General features: G+C 42.4%; 1 protein-coding gene across 2 annotated transcripts in view; it reads left to right on the top strand.

Annotated features, from left to right (window-relative positions):
* The window catches only part of DDR2 (discoidin domain receptor tyrosine kinase 2), a 78323-nt gene extending 57903 nt beyond the window's left edge, over positions 1–20420 (top strand). For both annotated transcript variants that reach the window (XM_042464958.1, XM_042464959.1), the window contains 4 exons: positions 1652–1843; positions 3700–3934; positions 5184–5333; positions 15399–20420. In XM_042464958.1, coding sequence (XP_042320892.1) covers positions 1652–1843; positions 3700–3934; positions 5184–5333; positions 15399–15533 — 712 coding nt within the window. In that variant the 3' untranslated portion in view covers positions 15534–20420. The remainder of the gene's footprint in view (positions 1–1651; positions 1844–3699; positions 3935–5183; positions 5334–15398) is intronic.
* The last annotated feature ends 3045 nt before the right edge of the window (positions 20421–23465 follow it).

Here is a 23465-nt window from a genome sequence, read left to right as displayed (position 1 = left end):
GATGTGGGGGTGACATTACAAGAGCTAGCCAGTTGGTAGCTATCACATCCTACTTTTCCTCATCTCAACCTAACCATGCAGGAAAACTTCCAGAAACAGTCTTTTTCCAGAACTCTGTTCAGGATAGAAAATTACAAGTGTTCTTCGGGCACTTTCAGACCAGCTCTCTGACTTTCAAATGTTAGAGATCTCTTCCCTAGAACATTTTTGGTGCTAGCAAAGTGGGGCCTCAGTGAACTTACTAACCAAACAGAGTCTTTAGGATGCCTGCCTCACAGGACAGTAGGTCTTAAATGACATAAATAGATTATCTGGCCTGCACAGAGAGGTATGGTTCAGTTCAATCTGCTCTCTTTTCTTGTGTTTAGTTGGTTCTTTCAATAAATTATTACAGCCACGCTTTACAGATACCACTAGTTAATCTGGAGAAGTACAGGATGAGAAGAGCTGTACCTTTAGTAATTTCCCCTTTTGTAAGAATAGAGCAAAGGTTCTGGGAGCACCTGATGCTATAGCACTGTTGAAAAGTGTCCATGTAGTACACAAGTGGAGGCTCCCATAAACTGCTGTAAGAAGCTGTCTGGTGAATATATGAAGCTGTCTTGGACAGAGTCAGATCACTGGTGCCTTCTCTTATAGGCAGTGCCACAGCAGGAGCTCTAAGGTAGCGATCTGCTACATATAATGTGGCAGACTGCTACCTTTAGCTGGTGATGCCAGTTACTGAATATAAGACCATGAAATCATTATCATCTTAATGCTAGGCATGCACTCTGTATTTGTTTGTTTGATCTGTTGTACCTCCTCCCTCCCACAAGCTTCAGGTCCTGATGGCTCACAAAGTGGAGGAAGCTGGAATTTAAACCCATGGATACATGAACATAAGCTGAGAGCATTATAGCAAACTACCATACTACACTATTTGTTCTTGTTGTTATTGGTAGTATAATCATTATTGTTAGACCTTAATCCAAATTAATTCATAATTCTAGACTTTGAAATTGCTACTGGAGTGGGCTGCTGCAGCTGTAGGATCAAATGTATGAATGATCCATAGTATTAAAAAAATTCCTACACAAAAGAAAATGTTTTTTACCATGGAAGAGATTACAGATGATTCTTCATCGTAGCATGCTGCTACTTTTTAACATACAGCAAGGTAGTTTTTAAAACAAACAATAAAGCATATATCAGTGACCAAGTTCTTCAGCTTCCATTTATGTCAGTTTTGCACAATGTAAGACAGCTTGATACATTGTTCACTTATTAATTACATTTACATGAACAGATGGGAACATACATATATACACTCCCTCTTATAAAAATTCTGATTCAGATTGCTAGGAGGAAGTGCAAGCTTTATCTTCACTGTACTCCTAGAAATCTTGCTCTTGGGTGGGAGAAGTAAAAAAATCAAAGTATCCTCCCATCCTAGACATGTTTGATAGATTAGTATTCATATTATAGAGGTGTGGGGAGTTGCTAGGACTAAGAGAATGTGACATGTCTAGTGAGGCTTGTCAGCCACTGTGTTCATGTCAAACAAGTGATTTGAATCAAACACTTACTGGTCTGAAATTCCTACAGTTAAAGTGTAGTATGGCCCCATAATTCTGCCTCTGTATGACTTGTTTTGTTTTTTATTTGGAAGGAATGACTTTCTTAAAGAGATTAAGATTATGTCCAGATTGAAGGACCCCAACATTATCCGGTTACTGGCTGTGTGTATCACTGACGACCCTCTCTGCATGATCACAGAGTACATGGAAAATGGTGACCTAAATCAATTCCTATCTCGCCAGGAGCTCCAGAGCTTGACAGTGAGCTCTGCTCCTTCTGTCAGGTAGCCAATAAGAACTCTGTAAATACTGTTCTATATACTGCATCCTGTGTGAGGCAACTGTTCCACATTATAGCCCCATAAGAATATGCATTTATACTGTGCTGTATGAAAGGGTTCAAAATTGAATCCCTGGATATATTACTGTAAATCCAAGACTGGATGACAGGGCTTCCTGTCTTTGCACTCTTCATACCTGGAATCCCATGAAAAGTGGGGAGATCCTTCATACCCAGCCTTATTTTCTGATCATCTTGGATCTTCCCTCATAAGCTCCTTGTATAAGTGCAATATCACATGACCATCCTGTGTAAATAAGTTTACAGTCCAGATGCTGATAGCAGAGAGACACAAAATTGAAGATAGAGTGAAAAGGGTCTAACAAAGAATCAGTGCAAGTAAATTAATTTTTAGTTAAACTACAAAGAATGTGTGGGATTCACAGTTTCATTCAGGTATTGAAATGACATAGGCCTACTTAGCTTCAGAAAAGTAGCTGCCTCATATGTCTTTACCCAGTATCATGAGCTGCAAGCTATAATTGGAGAAGTGGACTAAGAGGTGTGATTTCAACATCAGAGAGGTGTTTCCTGAACTAACAGAGAAGAGAACATCACATACAATATCCTGGGCAGCTTTTCACAGCATAAGGCAGAGTTGTTTAAGAGAGCAGGAGATATTTAGGCAGGTGAAGATGATAGAATGGGGGAACAAAAGTCATGGCTGGGATACATCCTGGGGTAAAAAGAAATAAAGACAGGAAGGGCTTCGAAAATAAAGACAGAGAAGAGGTATTCCATCTTGGAGAAGGATTTAGTCCCATGTTATAGGGCAGGACCAACCCTCTGCTGACCCATTTAGAGTGCACATCACAGATTAATCTCCTTGTTAATTTACCCCAAATGTAACATCACCATTTGGGATAGTCAGGCAAATACTAGGACCATGAGCCCTGGGGTGGCTCACCAGAACCAGTGTTAGGAATTTTTTTAGTTAAGCGCCAACCGGGACAATTGCTGTTTTTCTCCCTTAGTGCCCTTGAGTATTTGAGAGAAAGATGGGGGCATTTTTTTGGCCAGCTCCGTTTTGTGTGTGTGTGTGTGTGTGTGTTTGGTCCTTCAAGGGTCTGGTGTGGCATGGGGAGAGGACATGTGAGGGCAAACAGCCCTATAGAAGTCTTCTGTCCATTTGTTCCTACCTGTTCATGTAGCAAAGGAGGATGGCCTTGGATAGAACTGGGATAGTGGTGTTTTGACTGCGACAGAGGTAGTAGTATGGGGATAGAGGCTGGAACAGAGGGGACAGCATGGTGGAGCATTACCTGGAGATAGAGGACATTGGAGTTGCCTGGGAGACACTAGGAGTACATTTTGCCAAGGCTCTGAGTTACTCAGCTATTTTGTCATAACTGTGGTTGCCTTTACTGGTCAGATATCTCTGCACATGTTTAAATAGTGAGTGTAGGACTGGTCATGTGTCTTTCTTTTACATTAAGCAGTCATGGAGGCTGGGGGAATCCATATACAAGAAAAGAGATGAACTCTTTGTGCTCAAGTTGTTTTCCTGCTCAGCATCTCCTTGAAGCTGCTCTTTGACTCAATATGTAAAATAACTTCATTTTTTTTTAAAAAAAAATGAAAGCATCTGGATTATGGATGTGAAGAGAATGGGAACTGTATGTATTTCTTAACTTCTGAGATTGTACTCTATGCATCTGGGGAAATGGAGTGGTGTCTATTAAAGCACATTCTGCAATAAATCTTAAAAATTATTCTTGAAGGTGCCAGATGACTCTTGGTTGTTTTGCTGCTGCAAACTAACATGGCTATCTCTTTAAAATTACTTCTCCGCTGCTCCAGCTATGCTGATTTGAAGTTAATAGCCACACAGATTGCATCTGGCATGAAGTACCTATCGTCTCTGAATTTTGTCCACCGAGACCTGGCTACACGCAACTGCCTGGTAGGGAAGAATTATACCATCAAGATAGCTGACTTTGGTATGAGTAGAAACCTCTATAGTGGTGACTATTACAGGATCCAGGGCCGGGCAGTGCTCCCCATTCGTTGGATGTCATGGGAGAGCATTCTCTTGGTAAGCATTGTAAACTTCCTATTAGGACTGTGGAGGCCAAATCATAATTCTGCATCTAGGCATGTCTTAACCCAGACCAGCTAGACTTTGATCATATACATAAGAGAGCAGGCTTGTCTTGGTGACTAGGGCTGAGCTGAAAGAGGAACAAAGTGCATTTGGTGAGCATTTCTGGCAGTCCTGAAAGAGCCATTTCAGGTGATTTTTCTGTGAACACTTCCTTAAAACATTTTGTCTTGTTCTGAAAGCATTATCCTTGTTATCATCTGGTCTCATTTTCCCTTTTGACAGTCATATGGCCAAACCTGATTAGCTACATAGCATTTGACACCGTTGTGTTCACTACGTGATCTTCTTTTCGCTGATATTGGTGGAATAGTGTATATATTCCTATTATTAATAATTTTATATTTTGAAATTTAATCTCCATTCCTACAAAATGACCATTATGTTTAAATATTTCTTTTGTAAGGTGAACCCCTTTCTTTTTTTCCCCATTAGTTGAGAATAATGTTTGACCGAGTTTGGTTTTTTTAGGTATTTTATGTCATTTCTCTTAATTTTGATTTCTTGTAGACATAATATATCAAGAAAAAAATTCTAAATAGTGAAAGATTTCCCCCTTTTATATTCCAGGAACACATTCTGAGTGTCATTTTGTTTGATTAGAATTGGTTAGGCTGTTTTAGTTTTGTAGGTTAGTCAGGGGTTTTCTTGAGTTTCTGAGTCTTCTGATTCTTCTGGCTGTTCTTTTTCCTCTTCTTCTTCTGATCTTTTACTTTCTTTGTTGTTCTCTGAGTTGTTTTTTAATTCTTTCTTTTTGTTCTTCTGGTTTGTTCCTGGTTCCTTGTTCTTCTTTTTTCCTTTCTCTCTGGAGTAGTCCTCAAAATGAAAGAAAGAAAGTAACTTATCAAGGATTCCTTCTGATACCCTCTTTCTTGATAGCTACATGAAGGGAATGCTAGATGGGTGAAGTAAAAAACTAAACAGCAGCTTCTCTGAACAGGTAAGTCCCAATGCCAGATGCACTTTTCTTTGAGAAAGGCTCAGAAGACTGAATAAATGTAGACTCTACCACAGCCTAAGTAGAATAATAGGATCATAGAATCATAGAGTTGGAAGAAACCACAGGGGTACCTATGTGTGATGTTCTCCCTATGCCCTTGGAGGGAAACTGCACATGTCTGGATAATTGTGTGCACAGTTTTTTGAATTCTGTATTCATTCTCCTTCCAATCTCTCCATTTAGGGGAAGTTCACCACAGCAAGTGATGTGTGGGCATTTGGTGTGACACTTTGGGAGATCTTCACTTTTTGCCGTGAGCAGCCGTATTCTCAGTTTTCAGATGAGCAAGTAATTGAGAACACCGGAGAGTTCTTTCGGGACCAGGGACGACAGGTATGGAATCATGTAAATGAAAACTATAGGCATGCCTTTACTGGATAATTTTTAAATGGACAGGAACTGGGGGGTTATCTGATCTACTTATATGTTGGACTACAATTCCCAAATTCCGCAGCCAGCAAGACCAGTGGTCGAGGAATTCTGGAAAGTATAGTCTGAGACCCAGGACCAGGAACCACTTTGTTAGGGGATTTACATTTGAATCACCTACATATCCTTTGGATTGTAATCTTGTACATACTTACCTCAGAGTATATCCCACTGAACTCAACACTTATTTTCACCACATTTCAATCTTGCATTTCAACACACAGGATTTTTTATCATATCAGCGCTGAATTGTAAGACACACTTTTCCCTGGTTTTCAGCTCTCAAATATACAATACTACAAATTGGTGGTGGTGGGGGAATATACATGCTGACCATACCACTTTCACAATTCAAATAAGCTACTGTATTTCCTTTGTTAATCTATTTCAAATGACACTCATTCTTCCTTGGAATTGTGAGCTCTATCAATGCAAAATTCTTACATTGACATCCATCCTCCTCCTACTCCATGGCTGCCATGTCAGTGGGGCACTGAATCCACTCTACAGTAGTTTTAGTCTGAACAGTAGAGGTGTTACTCAAGCTGCAAGCCTATTTTGGGAACAATACCTGTAAGACTCAGGTCCAAAATGTAGAGGGGATTCACTGTCCCACTGACATGGAAGCTGCCACTGCCATCATCCCTCCAGTAATTATGATGTGATTTTTAGCAGGGGGAGGGGGAGCAGTGAGTGGGGAAAGGAGCCTAAAACAAGGTAATGAATGTGTCAAATTTAGTTTCTTGAAAAGAATCTTTAATTGAATGGAATCATAAGTGAAAGTGGGAAATAATTCATGATTACAAAGAAGCATCATATTATTTCCAAGGATTCAATTATACAAAAAGAAAATCAGGGCTATGCTTGGGAATGTAAGAAGCGCAGAGTGAAACTAATGCTAGGACCATGAGGTTGACATCAGCATCCCATCTTATTGAGAGAGGAGGGAAATAGGGTTCTTTTTCGTGGTCTCTGTGCCTCACACAGTAAGGTTTGCACCTGCACAGAAACTCCATTTGGAAGCTGAAAAGCTGAGCAGATTGGCAGGAGGCCCTGCCTACTCCTGTGTACTGAGCATACCCAATCCCCCCAATCTAGCTCCACCTTCAGTTCTCTTTCGTCCACCGCAAGAGAAACATCTCTTTTGGATTGCTCCTGAGCTGAGTAGACCTCTCATGTATGGTACACTTTTTTCTTTTCATTTTGAATTTCTTTTTTATTTCTTTGAGCATTTGGCCTTTTGCAAAGCTTTGAAGCAAATTTTTTCTTGTTTTTTTCTTGGCCTGGATGAGCTCCTTGCTTCTAGGCCTCTTATGGCCTCCAAATCTTTGTTTAAGCTCTGCACTGATTGTGATTGCAAGATCCCCCTCTCCAATGGGCATTCTAAATGCCTTTTTTGTTTAGGTGAGGGTCATATCACCAGCTGGTGCTCTCATTGTTGAGCTTTTACTGCTGTAACTCTTCGCAAAAGAGCACAGTGTTTAAACTTTTTTGTTGGGAACGCTCCTTCTCTGTAGCTGAAAAATCCTCTTCTCAACCTAATCCTTTAGCCAGAATTCCCATTTCTAAGCTTCTGAGAATCTCCAAGATCTCTAAGCCATCAATAACATTAGACTCAACGTCGACACCGAAGGCCTCACAGCCTATTGATTCTGCCTCAGCATTGAGGCCATGGATGCAATACAGCCTGCTTCTTCGATATCACAGATGCCATCTACTGGGCAATCTGCCTCATTGCAAGAGGTGCCCTTTGGCAGAAAGCTAAAAATAGGTCCAACGTCTCCACTGACTATGACGTCGAAAGAGCAAAAAAGAAGCACAAATTTAAGGCTACTGCTCTGCCTATTGTTTCTTCGGCCTCGATGTCAGCTTTGACACCAACACCGGTCTCTACATCAACATCAGAACTGGAATGGCCTTCTTGATGCCAGCCTCGATGCCAACACCGGCTTCACAGTCCACCATCTTCCTCACTGTTACAGACTCAACATCGGGGATTCTGACCTCGGCATCACTGAGTGCTCCGTTGCCTTCGGCATCAACACTTACCCCTTCTGTGCCACCAACAGTCTCTCCTCTGCCACCAGTTCCAACATTGGTTCCATTGCAGATATTTCCATTGTTGGTTCAGGCTTACAGACTCTCCTTTTCGCCTCCAGCCCCTCGACACCAAGCTATAATTAATTTGTTTATTTATATACCGCTATTCCAAAGATCATAGCGGTGAACAGCAAGTAAGCTAATTAGCAAGTAAGCTAATTTGCCCCCAACAGTCTGGGTACTCATTTTAGCAACTTCGGAAGGATGCAAGCTTGAGTCGAGCTTGGGCCCTTTTGCTGGTCTTGAACTCGCAACCTTGTGGTTTTGAGTGAATGGCTGCAGTACAGGCATTTAACCACTGCGCCACCAGGGCTCTATGTCTCCTGCAAGGTCTCACAGGTCTCCCACACCATCGAAAGACCAAGTTGAGCTGTCGGCGTCATCTTCCAGATACTACTACCGCAACTAGCCGTACACCTCTGCATCGTATATAGCTCGATATCGAGCTGAGGATTATTGGAGGGAGCGCCCTTCTATAGGTCCTACTCTCCATCTTACCAGGATCAGTGTCCCTACAGAGAACATCACTATGAATCTCCCTCTTGATATCGACCTCGCTCTCACTCTCGTTCTCCGAGATGTTTGGACTATGATGCTACCAGGGTCCCTTCTCCTCCTCCTCGCACAGCCTCCCAAACCTCCAGATTCGCCTCTTCATTCTATGCCAGCTGCTTAGATCCCGATGTCGACATCACTAACGACATCAATCCCAGCTGTCATTCCAATTGTTTCTTCACTGCCTGTAGATCAGTCTATGCCTCCTCCTGTTGTTATGCATGTGCCTCATCTCACAATACCCGTTCCTCCACCACAGTCTACTGAGGAATCTGCTTATGACACAGTGATGTCACCAACCTCTCCCTCTTCTGTCATAGCATCTCCACAGGAAGAGGTAGAAGATACTACACCTCAATCTCCTACTGAAGATATACATCTTTTTTCAGATGTGGTCCAGAGGATGGTTTTCCAAGGCTATAGGACTCCAGATTGATGAGGCTCCTAAACCGCTAAGAGACCCTGTCTTTGGTATAGCTGATGCCACTGCTGTTCAGCCAACTATCCTTCCATTTTTGGCTTCCTTGTCCAACATCATGAACCTGTCCTGGTTCAAACCTGCTTCTGTACCTCCTGCATCAAAAAAGCTTGAAGGCATGTACAGAGTCCAGCCTGACACTGCACCTTATCTTTTCACCAACCTACTCCTAACTCCTTGGTGGTTGAATCTACTTCTAAGTTCTCTAGTAAGACTTACTCAGCACTAGTTGATAAAGAGGACAGACATCTAGATATATTTGCACGTCCCTTTCACTCCTCTGCTACCCTTTCTGCTAAAGTAGGCAATCTCCAGGCTTGTATGGGTGCATATCAGAAATTTCTCTGGGACAAGATGGCAGCCTTTATTCCTTACTTACCTGAAGAACAGAAGGTGGCTACTCTTGATTTCTACACTGAGGCCCTCTCTTTGGTCAACCAACAGATCCATTCTGCTAGACATTCTGTCGACTGTGCTACTAAATCATCTCTGGGGCTGTCGCCCTTTGTCGTTATGCTTGGCTCAGGTCCACTGACCTCAGTGACGAAGCCAAGAAGCATATTGAGGATCTCCCCTTTGAAGGCAATGGCCTCTTTGCAGCCAAGACTGATGACTTCTTAGACACTCTAGCTAAAGCACGTCTCAAAGGCAAATGCCTAGGTGTTACGGGCCAAAAGCAACAATATCGAAGACAACAGTGGCATCCTAGATCAGCACCCTCAAATTACTCTCAGCCTCTCTCTGCAGCCTTCTCTCAATATAGTGGCTCTTCTCAACAATCCTCTAGGAGACCTTACAAACAGCGCTATCCACAGTAACAGCAATAACAGCAGCAGCAGTCCTCAAAGAAGTCTTCTTCTTCTAAGTCTCATTTTTGACATCATCCTATCTAATCCCACTATGTTCCCTTCTCCCATCTCATCAGTTTTCCAGACTCTGCTTCTTTTACAACAAATGGCGTTGAATCACCACAGATACCTGGATACTCACCATCATTCATCTGGGTTACGCCATAGAATTCTGAAGTATTCCACCTATCGCCGTGTTTTGATCCACTCCACCTTCCCCTCCTCTTCTAGAGGGGATCTCTTCCTCAACAGAGGTGCCATTCAGAGGATCCCACCCAGCTGTAGGCTGGACGGCTACTTCTCCAAGGTACTTCACAGTATCAAAGAGGGATAAGGCCTTTGCCCCATACTCGACCTGAGAGGCGGGAACTATTACAACAAATCTCGCATGTTCAAGATATTAACCTTTCATTCCATTATTCCCTTTCTTCATCAGGGAGACTGGTTTGCATCAATCGATCTGAAAGATGCTTACTTTCACATCGCCATCAGGCCTCAGCACCCCAAATTTCTACGTTTTGCTGTCAATGGAGATCTCTTTCAATATACCGTCCTTTCCTTCGGCCTCTCCACCGCTCCTCATGTCTTTACAAAATGCATGGCAGCAGTCATCTCCCACCTTCGGATACAAGGAATCAATTTTTTTCCTTACCTAGACGATTGGTTGCTGGTATCGTCCTCCTGCACACAACTGTTCCGAGATGTCCACACCACTCTCTCTCTTTCCTCACCAATTTGAGCTTCACTTTCAACCCCTCCAAATCTGTTCTGGAACCAATCAGAGTAATAGACTATATAGGCACATCTCTTGTCTCTGTCATGGCTCGTGCTTACCTACCCACCATGAGGGCAGACAGCTTTTGGGCTCATCTTCACCCAGTCCTTGCCATGGACCGTCCCACAGCAAGGGACATGCAGCGCCTTCTAGGCCTCATGGCCTCCACCACAGCTGTCACCTGTCTATCACGCCTGAGATTGAGGCCCCTCCAGGAGTGGTTCCTCTCAGTATTAGACCACCTCAACGACAAACAGTCCAAGAAATTGACTCTCCCTCAATATCTTTGGAACTCTCTTCAGTTGTGGCTCATCCCCAGCAACATCCTCAGGGGAATGCCTTCCTTTCAGGCCTTTGAACCTCATCTCCTCCACAGAGTTATCCAGGTGATAACAGACAACACGACAACAGTCTGTTTCATCAACAAACAAGGCAGGACGCATTCATCCATCTTTCTCCACCTTGGATGCTGTCTGCACCAGCCTTTTGCCTCATCGTTGCATGTTGGGGAACACACTCCGTGGACCTCTTTGACTATTCAAACATCACTCAGTGTTCGATGTTCTGCACTAGAGCAGGCCAATGACAGGGCTCTCTGGAAGATGCATTCCGTCTCAGTTGGAGCCACCACTTCCTCTATGCTTTTCCTCCGCTACCACTGGTGGCGAGGGTGGTGATGAAAATGACCAGAGACAGGTCCAAAGCAATCCTGCTGGCTCCTTACTGGCCTGGGCAACCCTGGTTTGCCTTACTACTTCACCTGTCCAAGGGGCATAACCTCGAACTTCCAAATTGGCCAGACCTACAATCCCACTCTAATCGTGCAGTCCTGCACCTGACAGCAGCCTCCACCTGACAGCATGGAGGATCCAGCCTTGATCGCTCCTGAACTCCTCATGGTCCTGTCAGCTTCCAGAAAGGATTCCACTAAGTGGTCTTACTCCTACAAATGGAAACACTTTTGTGCCTTTGCTGAGGCTAGAGCCGAGCCATGTTCTTCAGTTCAACTGTCGACAGCCTTACTTAATAATAATAATAATACTTATTTACGTATACACCGCTCTTCAGCCAAGGCTATCAGAGTGGCTTACAATTTGTTAATGAGACATTTCCCTGTCCTCAGGCTTACAATCTAAAAAAAAGACAAGACACAAAAGGAGAAAGGAATGGCAGTGGGGAAGGGGAAGGGGGAAAGTCCAGAAGATCTGCTCTCCCTCGGAGGCCTGTTGGAGCTGGCTTGTCTTTTTTTCCTTCAAGATGGTGGATAGAAGGAGGGCTTTTCTTCTTTTCAGGCAAGACCTGTTGGAACTGCCTTGCCTTTCTCTCCCTCAAGTACCTTGCACTTCCCGCTTCACCTGCATGACCAAGGACTATCCTTCTCATCTCTCAAGGTGTACTTGCCAGGTATTGTAGCCAATCAGCCCTCTGGTTCGTCATCTGCTCAGCTCTTCACCTCTCCAACCTTGAAAAGGTTCTTCAAAGGTCTGCATCACCTCTACCCTCCATTGCCTCCGCTGACTCCTACATGGTCACTCTCTCTGGTGTTTATGCACCTTACCAGGCCTCCCTTTGAACCCTTAGGTTCAGTCTCGTTGACATTGCTTACACTGAAAGTGGTATTCTTAGTGGCCATCATGTCGGCCAGGAGGTCCTCTGAACTGACTGCATTACCCTCGGACGAGCCTTTCCTCATTTTTCACAAGGAGAAAATGGTCCTCAGACTGACATTTCCTTTCTCCCTAAGATGATATCCCCTTTCCACCTCTCTCAGGAAATTCTGCTATCTACCTTCTATCCAGACCCTTCTATGCCTCTGGAAAATACTGTGCACACACTTGATGTTTGCCATGCTTTGACATTTTATGTTCAGTGTTCTACTGAGTTCAGGTTGACCAACAAGTTGTTTGTTTGCTATGGTGGACGTAGAAAAGGCCACCCTGTTTTCTCTCAAAGGATTTCAAAGTGGATTTCCCAGACCATTCTGCTGGCTCATGAACTGGCCAAACACCCTCCTCCTGTTGGTGTGCACCCACATTCAGCCAGGGCTGTATCTTCATCTGCCGCCTTCTTCAGAGGCGTCCCTCTACCTGATGTCTGTAAGGCAGCTACGTGGTCCCAACCTTCCACGTTTGTCCAGCATTACCGACTTGATTCCAGGTCTTGTCGGGATGCCAGCTTTGGCCATGCTGTTCTTTCTTCAATTCTGCAGGGACCTTCCCACCTGCCACAGGTACAGCTTTTTAGTGACCCTATTGTGTGAGACACCAAGACCATGAAGAAGAAGAACAGGTTGCTTACTTGTAACTGTGGTTCTTTGAGTGGTCATCTGTGCCCTCACACGAACCCGCCCTACTTCCCCTCAGTCAGGTCCCTGCTGTTATTTTTTGTGGCGGACTTGAATTGAAGGTGGAGCTAGATTGGTGGGGTTGGGCATGCTCAGTACATGGGGGTGGGCGGGGCCTCCCTCTAATCTGCTCAGTTTTTCAGCTTCCGTGGAGTCTATTGTGTGAGGGCACAGATGACCACTTGAAGAACCAGTTACAGGTAAGCATCTTATTGATCTTCCTTACAGGTTGTTGTAAGGATGTACAGACTTGCCATCTACAGATCTGAGCATCAGCAAATGGCAAGCCCATGTTGTCCCCAATGGTGGTGCATGCACATGGCTGTGCCACCATTAGGAACAGCCCCCATTGTCTTGTGGTGGTGCATTCCTGTGTCCACTATTAAGTTCCATTGTCTCCCATGACAACGCAACCATGTGCATGCGCTGCCACGGGACAATGGGGGCTGTCCCTAATGGTGGCACAGCCATGGGCAGGCACCACTATTGGGGACAACAGGGGCTTGAGCATCCACCAATCTGTGAAGGGCGGTCCAGGACGGATCCCCCGCAGATACTAAGGGCTCACTGTATAGTAAACAATAAAAATGAAATGTCATTTACCAAGTGAAGAACTGCATACATGAAATATGGTACTTCTGACACCTTTATTTTGTGAATGCAATTAAAAACTGTTTAATTAAGACAGATAATGCATTGGTCACGTTCACATAGGATGAAACCCCAATAGTCTGGAAAATCCTGCTTTGTCACAAATTAGATGCTTGCAAGTACATGTAGTCCATTTGCCACTACTTCCTCCTCTCACAGGAGTGGGCAAAGTGTGTAATGTCAGGCACATGCAGGCCCCCCCCAGCCCTAGTGCAGACCCCCCCCCCAATCTCCATTTTTTAAAACTGCAAATACACCATCATACCCTCTAGGATCCTTCGGGGCAATTTTGGTCTTCCAAGGATGTCTTATGCTTAGCAGGGCTTTTCTTCAAAATCAAGAGTGATTTCCAGTCACTTTCATTTCTTCTCCACAGCTCCTAGAAGGTGCAAGTCTTTTTACAGTTCTCTTTTAAATTGGGAGAATAGTGTGAGATGCAGCCCTCTGAGGTACAGTGGGCAGCAGGATCTCAGGGATTTGTCCACCCTTGTCCTAGCGTCACCACTCTGTGAACCAGGTGTAAGCTTAGCATATCACCTAAACCAGGGATACTCCTGGCACATAGATTCCTATGCAAGCCAGAATAAAAAACCAAAAAATTCTCATTTTTGAATTTTTACTCAGTGACACTGACTTGTATAGAAAGCAATAAACAGGATCAATTGGGACAATACACTACACTTCCACTTCTTGGTCATAGAGGAATTCAACTGTTGAGCAATATTTTATGGTCTTTCTTCTGCTGCAGTGCTATTTTCATCATGTTTTGTACTTCTACATTGTGGTTCTTTTGTTTCCAGGTATATTACTTGATATTTGTCTGTTTCACTAGTTTTTAATAGCTGCATCAATTTCTCAAAATGTTCTTTAATACCTGAAGGAAAAAATGCACTGAATGATAAAAAGTCCTGAATGACAATTGCAAGGCGTTTCTGCTTCATTGCCTTTGAAATTCCTAAATGCCTGAGTCTGGAAGTAAAATACAGTGGGGTCTTGGTATCAGCTGGGGTTTGTTTCCAGGACACACACATGGATACCAAAATCTGTGGATACTCAAGTCCCATTAAATACAATGGTATAGTAAAACAGCAAAATCAAGATTTGTTTATTGGAATTTTCAAAAAATATTTTCAAGCCGTGGCTACTTGAATCCATAGATTAAAAATCTACAGTTATGCAGGGCTGACTGTAGTCAAAGCTCCATTTTCTCAACAGTTGTAATCACTAGGCTGAAAGCACCAATGGAATGTCCCCAAATAAACCCAAACTATAAGAATTGCTTTAAATCTGTCTGTCCCATTGTTAATCTGTGCCTGATTTCAGGGAGGTAATCAGTAATTTGGAGGACTTTTTACACTATAAATATATATGTTGGCATTAGCAATATATATCTGTTCAAAATAGATTAATTTATTTCTAAAATCCAGTTGGAAAATTTATAAACCGCATATTTTAATTTTAAACTGATCAAACACTGCATAATCATCAAGTGCTGTAAAGCTGCTGAGTAAAGTCTGCTCTTGCATATATCATTCAGCTGATACATGTTGCCAGTGAAATTCCTTTTTTCCACTCACTGACCAATATGAACCTGATGGTTCTTATGCCATTGGAATTCCACCTTACTTGGATTCCTGGCCTATAGGGGCTTCATGCCCTGCACCATCAGGCTAAAGTGAGGTTCAGGCAGTCTCTTCATTACTGTTTACTCTGCTCTTCTGCTCACAGTTGAGAAATAAATAAGAACCACTCACTCTCAGCCAAACCTCAGACATTTTGGATTGCCCCATCAGCAATGTCTTCCTTCATGCCACTATAGATTTTGTCTCAAAGTAAGGAAAGGTGATCCCTATGTGATACACTGGACTGAGTGATAGGCCTGGGCGTTTTCACCTTCCCCTCAGGCACAAAACTCATTTCCCAGCATCAGATGACATCACATATTAACTCTCAACAGAACCTTTCCTCAGAGGATCGTTGCAAAGATAAGCAAACCCAGTCTTCCAAGCCACCCTCAACTCTATGGAGGAGAGGAGAATACTGATGAGTCAAACTAATAAATGACTAGATTACCTTCAGGTTCATCTCATATTCTGCAATTATATGCCAGAAATGAAATCCTCATTATTACTGTGGCTGTGCCTTGGGTTTGGTGCCTTTTAGAAAATAATTTATCTGTTTGTTTTCAACATCTCCTCTTTTCTTTTTCTGGTTTAAGACCTATCTTCCACAGCCTGCATTTTGTCCTGATTCTGTATACAAGCTAATGCTCAGCTGCTGGAGACGAGATACTAAAGACCGTCCCTCCTTCCAGGAAATCCATTGCCTCCTCCAAGATGCAACTACTTCATAGTGATGCCTTTCTTTCTTACCCCAAACCACCCATCTATTTCACCTCCCTTCCCTCTCCTTTCCCATACTCCAAAATGTACACTTAGAAGTACTCTTGGACTCACCATTTCCTTCAACACCAGAGCTGGAATTTCAATCTCACCAAAGGAAATAAAGGAAAAAAGTTGGGATCTGACCACATCTGTGACATAGCCACATTCAAGGTGCTGTGCTTTGAACTAGCAAAGACTGAGGAAAAAACTATTATTTATCTTGTAAATGTTGTAGGTTCTGAGTTATGAATCGATTTTGTCTATGAAAGGAAAAGGAAAGCATGAGGTATTCTTTACCTGAGGAAAAAACTTGAGACATTACTTACGTGTGGAACTAAGCTGAGAATAAGTACATATAGCAGGGAAGTAGTGAAGTGTCTAGCACTATAGTACTTTATGCCCAGAGCTATGTGTATGCCACAATTCTGTAGATGTATAGAATGTGGACAAAGAATTTTGCTTCTTTCATTTTCATTGCTGTGTATATAGGCTTGAAAGTGTGTAGACAATACTTGCTGAAAGTTCAGAAGGGTTGCTGAAATAAATGTCCAATGATTTGGGAAAGGCCTATGTGCCTTGCATAACACCACATGAGTAATCAATCCAGACTAACCTGTGTAAAAAGCTCTAAGATTGTGTGTGTAGATTCTTCCATTTGTACACATTATACACACCATAGCTGTACAGTCTGCAGATTTTAGAATACTTTGTACAGATTCCCCCCCCCGCCCCATTTTGCTGCTTTTGTGCCTGTTGGTGCCCTACGTAAAATATCAGAAGCTGTGCTGATAGTCTAAACAAACCTCCAGCAGACTTTACTACAAAAAAAAAAAAAGGTTCTGATGCCTAATGGTGAGTGATGCTCTCACACCCTGCTGCCTTCACACTCTCCCAGCTTGGCTTCTAGGAACATCTGGCTGCTGTGCTTGGGAACAAAATGCTAGAGTAGATGATTCAATTGGACTAGATGATTGTTGTCCATCCTTTTTTGCTCAGAATATCCTTCTCTTCTCAGTAATCAGTGGCACTCTTAAAACTTAATCATCAAGGGCAGGTCCATGGGCTCTCTAATCCAAAGGGTCCAGAATGACAGCAGCAGTCATCACATTTCTTTTTTAACTTCCTGCTGAGCTGTTTCATCTTCTTGCAAAATTAGTGGTGGATGACCATAGTGGTGCAGCTCTCTGAGACTTAAGTATGTAGAAGGCTACATGCCTATCCTGCAAGAAGTTAAAAGAAGGAAAGACTTTGCTGCTTCCACCCGTTAATAGGGGTTAATGATCTTAGAAACAGAATCTTAGAGTGGAAGGGGCTGAAAGGGCCATCTGGTCCAACCCATTGCCATGAAGATATACACAGCTGAAGTACTTTTAAAAGATGCACATCCAACAAATGTTTGAAGGCTTCCCAAGATGGAGAATCCACTCTCCTCAGGGGTAATCTATTCCAAAGTTGAGCAACTCTTACAGTAAAAAGGTTCTTAAGGTTTTGGTGGAATCCTTTTTCCTGTAATTTGAATCCATTGGTTCATGTTTTAGACTCTGTAGCAACAGAAAACAAGCTTGCAACATCTTCTACATGACACTCCTTCAGATATTTAAAGATAGCTATCATATTTTCTTCGCCAAGCTGCCCAACATATCCAGATGCTTAAGTTGTTCCATATAAGACTTGATGTCCCTTCTCTGGGCACATTCCATTTGGTCAGTATATCCTTGAACTGTAATGTCCTTAAATGCAAAAAGTATTCCAGATGAATAAGTCAAAAGCCTTACTGAAATCAAGACATATGTCCACAGCACTCCCCTGATCTTCCAGCCTTATGACTTTGTTAAAAAAGAGAGAGAGAGAGAGAGATTTGGTTTGACTTGTTTTTGAGAAACCCATTCTGGCTCTTAATAATCACATTTCTTTCTAAGTACATTCTGACTGACTGTTCAGTGATCTATTCTAGAAGTACTAGAACCTTTCCTGGTATCAATGTCAAAATGATCATTCAGTAGTTGTTGAAGTCCTCTTTTCCCCTTTTTGAAAATGGGGACAATATTTGCCATCTCCAATCTGCTGTGTCCTCTCCTGTCCTCCAAGAATTCTAATAATAATAATAAATAATAAAATTTATTTATATCTTGCCTCTCTACAAAAAGCAATTGAGGCGGCTTACAAAGTTATCGGGGCAGCTTACAAAGTTCTCAAAGATTATTGACAGTGACACTGAGAAGACAGCATCCTTTAATACTCTTGGATTCAGTTCATCCAACCCTGGAGACTTGAATTCATTTAGAATAGCTATGTCTTCTTCTACTAGCTTCCAGGCTGTAGTCCTCTTACTGCATGATTTATTCTATTTTCACCAGATAGAACACTGTTATCTTTTTGAAGGAAGACTGAAGCAAAGGTATGAAATAGTTTGGCCTTCTGCCTGCCCCATTAGCATTTTCCCATCTTTTCTAGGCAGTGGCCCTACCTTTTTCTTCTTGCCTCTTGCTTCAAATATAACTAAAACCTCACATTTTATTATTTTTAACCATTCGTGAGCCTGTCAGGGTTCGAGAGCCAGTGTAGTGTAGTGATTTGAGTGTTGGACTACGACTTTGGAGACCAGGGTTCAAATTCCCACTTAGCCTGGGTGACTTTAGCTAAGTTACACTCTCAGCCGCGGAGGAAGTCAAACCCACTTTGATCAAGTCTTGCCAAGAAATCCCATTCACCTTAGGATCACCCCTAAGTCAGAAACAGCTTGAAGGCATATGACAACAAAATCTGCCCTATTAACATGTAAAAAGAAAAGTTTTATGTAAGTGAGAGAAGCTGTCTCTTTCCCTTCTCCTGCCTTTGTGTTCTATTGCCTCAGAATTTTTCCATAGGCTTTGAGTACTGAGCTTTCAGAAGAAAAGCAAGCCCAATTGTAGAGTTCAGAAAGTAAAGTAGGGATTGAGAGAAGAGTTCACCTCTCTTCACTTGCATATATCTTTGGTTTTACCAGCCTTCCAACCTTTCGTAGGTCAGTAAAATGAGTACCCAGCTTCTTGTGGGGGGAATTGGCCTACACATTGTAAACAACTTAGGGGGTGCTAGTTCATGGATAAATGGTATAGAAAGGTACTTGCTATATTGCTATTTACAAATTATCTCCTTCACTCTCTATTACATATTTGAAAGGGGCAGGCACACAAACAAATATGTCTACTCCCAATGCATCTTGTCTTGCATGCAGGCTATATCGGATTACTCAGATTAATAAACCAGGCCACAAGGAGGTTTGTAGGCTGAGGTACAATTGTAGTAGCCCATTGTGTCACTTGAAGGACAACAGACTACTGTTGTGGCAAAAATGTATTATGTCAGGATTATAGTGCTAGAGCTCCTGATACAAGATTGCATCTTACAGGGCTTTCCAGTGTTCTATATTAAATTAGCAGGAGGTGTATGGAATATATGCTTCACGCACCAAAATACCTGGTAGTAGTTCTGTGAGAATGCATGGTGGGCTTTCATGCAAACCTTAGGCATATCTGTGAGACCCTTTAAATTTCATATTTTAACACTAATAGCTTTATTTTTTAGAGTCAGTGTGGAGTTTAATGGTTTGTGTATTGGATTATGGCTCTGGAGACTAGGGTTAAAATCCCTGCTCAGCCATGGAAACCCACTGGGCAAATGATACTCTCTCAGCCTTAGAGAAGGATATAGGCAAACCCCTCTGGACAAATCTTGCCCAAAAAACCTGTGACAGGTTTGCCTCAGGGTCACCTTTAAGTCAGAAATAACGTGATGACGTACAACAACAAAAGTGGCTTTTTTACTCTCTTCGGTATGACAAGCATAGAGTTGTTGCCAGCACAGGCTATTTGCCCAAATATGATTCATAAGGATGAGTTGTAAGCCATCAGTATGTTGCAACTAAAAGTTGATGTTCCTATGGATTACTGGGTGACTAGCTTTTGCAGGAGAGCTTTGGATCAACAGATGGGTCTCAGAAACCCCAAACAAGGCATGGCTGCTCTGAAAGCATAGTTCTCAAAGAAAAGAGTAGGGATTCTGTAGGCTGCTGCAGTGATAAGAGAATGGATGAGAGAGATTTTTCTCTGGAACATCAAGGTCAGTTCAATATATGTTTTGACTGAGCTGAGATAAAACGCCATTCCTCCACTTCCTACCCAGAACTGGGTGGATTGATGCCATTCTTACACATAGCATGCAAGTAGATTTTGCAAATGCTAGTGGAGCATTCTCCCCTGCCTCTTTTCACTTTCTTGGAATCCATGCTATGAAGAATCTTAAATCATACTTTGTGGGTCTTCTTGTCCACTCTCCTTCCTTTTATTTTTGTCACTGGCCAACAACAAAAAGCCTTGGTGGGCTGAGGTGCATTCCAGTTCTTTTTCTCACCTGTTTACATACTTAGATGTAAGTGTTGTACTTCAGTTTAGACACAGGCACAACAATCTGGCTTGTTTCTATGTAGTTTACTGTTTCTGATTCAGTTGCATTCCACCTCCTTGTATATTGTAAACAGCTCTTTTAAGAGACACCTATAGCAGGGTTTGTTTGTTTTTTGTAGCCTTCCATTCTAACAGTTCTGGGCTGACAAACCACATGGGCGCTTTACTTTTGGAATCAGTGGTACACAAATGAGAAAGGGTAGGGTTGGGTTCTTGCACTTGTTTTGATAAAGTAAGTACCACTACCCAGCCCCATTTACATACAAATAAAATACTCAAATAAGAAACAAATGTGGCTCCACCTTCATTTCTAGTTTAGAGGCTAAAATGACAATTGCATATGTATGACCTCTGTTCTTAGCAAAATACTCAAAATTTATCATGGTCACAATAAAACCTTTTTGTGCTTTAGTATGCTTAGTCCTCATTGTTGGGAAGGATTGAATTAGGGGAATTTTAATTAACTCAAATTTAGCCGAGAGGTGGCCCTAACAATGCCATGTGTCAGGATCAGGTCCCAAAGTGTATACCAGAGGTCGCCAGTACACCCCAAGAGAAAGAGACTCTGATACCAATTAGGTGCAATTAAAATGGTATTGTTTATTATAGCACAAATAAAACCACACAACAAAAGGGGACACACACACACATATACACACATTCAATGCTACAGCAGGGGAGGGTTAAGTTCGGGAGATAGATTGAGAAGGAGAGGCACCACTAGGGAATACTACCTTAGACGTCTTCTCCTGGAAGTCTTGATGAAGCTCGGATGGACAGTGGATCATGGTTGTGGGAGCGGAAGGAAGGCCGCGGAGGCTTAAGACTCAAGGTGGTGATTTTCCATAGCATTAATCTATAGTATATTTTTCTACAATGCAGATGGACACCTCCATTACATAATTTGTTGAGGATGCTTTGACTGGGAGTTCCTGCATGGCAGAATGGGGTTGGACTGGATCAAGGCCCTTCTAGGGGTCTCTTCTAACTCTATGATTCCATGATTCTGTAGCACTCTGAGCCTACTGTGATTTTAATAGTTTTTAAATGTATAAAGGTATAAAGTCTTATAATACAAGCCATGTACTGATGGCCATGCACTATATTTTTTTATTGATTGATTTTATACAGTGGTATCCCGGGATACGAATGCGCCGCCTTACGAAATTTCCGGGTTACGAAAAAAATCCATTTAAAAAAACTGTTCCGGGTTACGAAGGTTTTTTCGGGTTACGAAAAAATTTTTGGTGCTTTTCGGCGCTATTTCACACGAAATCGCGGCTTTTCCCCATTAGCGCCTATGGGTTTTTCGGCTTGCGAAGTATTTCGGGTTACGAAAGCGGCGGCGGAACGAATTAAATTCGTAACCCGGGGTACCACTGTACTCTGCCTTTCTCCCAAAATAGGATTCTCTTAAAGGGGTTTGTTTAATATAAAAAGAAAGGAACGTATAATGGCTTGGAATTAAAAATTATGGTAGATAGATAGATAGATAGATAGATAGATAGATAGATAGATAGATAGGTAGGTCTTGGAATTAAAAGGTGTGTGTGTGTGTATCTCAAAATTAAAAATCCCTCTTGGAAGTGGGAATGAAATGTGTGGATGCAGCCTGGGTTCGTAGCTCAGCTCAGATGTTGGAATACAGTGTCTCAAAGCATGAGCAGAGTGTCTCTGAGCATGAACAGAGTGGCTGCCGCTCATTGCTTGAGCAGCTGCACTTTGCTTTATCGAGCTGAATTTATCTGATGTAAACACCTTCAGAGGAAGGACTCAGTTTGCATCTGCACTGAAAAAATAATCCAGTTTGATGCCACTTTAACTGCACTTGGCTCCATGTTGTGAAATGCTGGGATTTGTAGTTTGTTGTGGCACCTGACAGATGACTCAACTACAGTTCCCAAGATTCCATTGCACGAAGCCATAACGGAAGTTAAAGTGGTGCCATCAAAGTGTCGAGGGTAAACGCTCGACACTCTTTTTGTGTCTTGGGGGGGACTCTTAGCCTCTCAAAATGGTGGCACTTAGCCTTGACCCCCCCCCTTCCCAAAATCCTGGCTACGTCCTTGCCTGACTTATATTTTGCATAGGGTGTAGTCTGTTGGCAAAGCAAAAAGGAGTTGTGTAAGACCTGTAAGATTAACATAAACAGTGCACCCACGCCATACATAGCTTTAACCATATGCGCAACGGCAAGCCACATGTGCAGGAGCATGCCCCCATTGTTTTCAATGGGGCTTAAGCATACGCAATTTTTGCCTTATGTGGGTGTGGGTGTGTCCAGAATGGATCCCCTGCATATGGAAAGGGCCCATGTCAAATGAACCTTAGAGATTCAGGTATAGATGTAGTGTACTCTGTAAGAACTGATATAAGAACAACAAACTTCCACAAGAAACTTCCAACTTGTAAATATTTTCCAAAAACGTCTTTTTCATTTAGTTCTGTTTTGAGTGGGTGCTTTTGTAAGGGTTAAAACTTCAGAGACAGATTACAGTGATACGCTGCTGAGGAGGCATTTGAATCAGATAATGAGTATCTACCACACCATGTTAGGTACTCATTATCTGATTCAAATGCCTGCTCAGCAGTGTATCACTGTAATTTATTTCTGAAGTTTTAACACTAAAGATTTCTCATGTCTGGGATCAAACAGTTCAGAATGGAGACTGCAGTCAAGAGATAAGAAGACTAGGAATGGAAAGGGCAGCCATGAAAAAGCTAGAGAAGATCCTAAAGAGTAAAGATATACAACTGAGCACTAAAGTTAAAATTGTCCAGGCCATGGTATTCCAAACCACTATTTTTGGATGCAAGAGTTGGACAGTGAAAATAGCAGATACAGTAATAAGAAAATAAATTCACTTGAGATGTGGTGTTGGAGAAGAGTGCTGACAATACTGTGGACAGCCATCAAGATAAGCAAATGGCTCCTTGAGCAGATCAAGCCTGAAATACCTCTAGAAGCCACGACAATTAAATTGAGACTGTCATATTTGGCCACATCATGAGAAGACATGGCTCATTAGAAAAGACAGCAATGCTAGGAAAGGTGGAAGTCAGCAGAAAGATAAGAGCACTGCACACCAGATGGCCGGATTCAATCAGGGAGGACATAGGCCTGAGTCTGCAGGACTTGAGCAGAGAAGTCTTAAAGATGTCTCATCCACAGGGCCACTATGAGAGATCGACTCAAGGACAGCTAACAAAAACAACAAAACACACCATGTTTCTTGGGAGGTTGCTGGAGATTGCTTTACAGTATTTGTTGCTTTAGAACTTGGATTTAAACAAAAAACAAAACAAAACACTGTTTTTGTTGTCCCAGACTATTTTCTGACAGATCCTGACAACAGCTGCATCCTTTTATTCTCACTCCCACTTTTTTTCATTCCAAGAGACAGCCCAAAAAAAAGTCTAGATAGGAATATTCTCAATACTTGTGGCTCATACATT

The sequence above is a fragment of the Sceloporus undulatus genome, chromosome 4 (assembly GCF_019175285.1).
Source record: "Sceloporus undulatus isolate JIND9_A2432 ecotype Alabama chromosome 4, SceUnd_v1.1, whole genome shotgun sequence".
Classification (NCBI taxonomy): domain Eukaryota; kingdom Metazoa; phylum Chordata; class Lepidosauria; order Squamata; family Phrynosomatidae; genus Sceloporus; species Sceloporus undulatus.
This window is presented reverse-complemented; position numbering and strand designations above follow the sequence as displayed.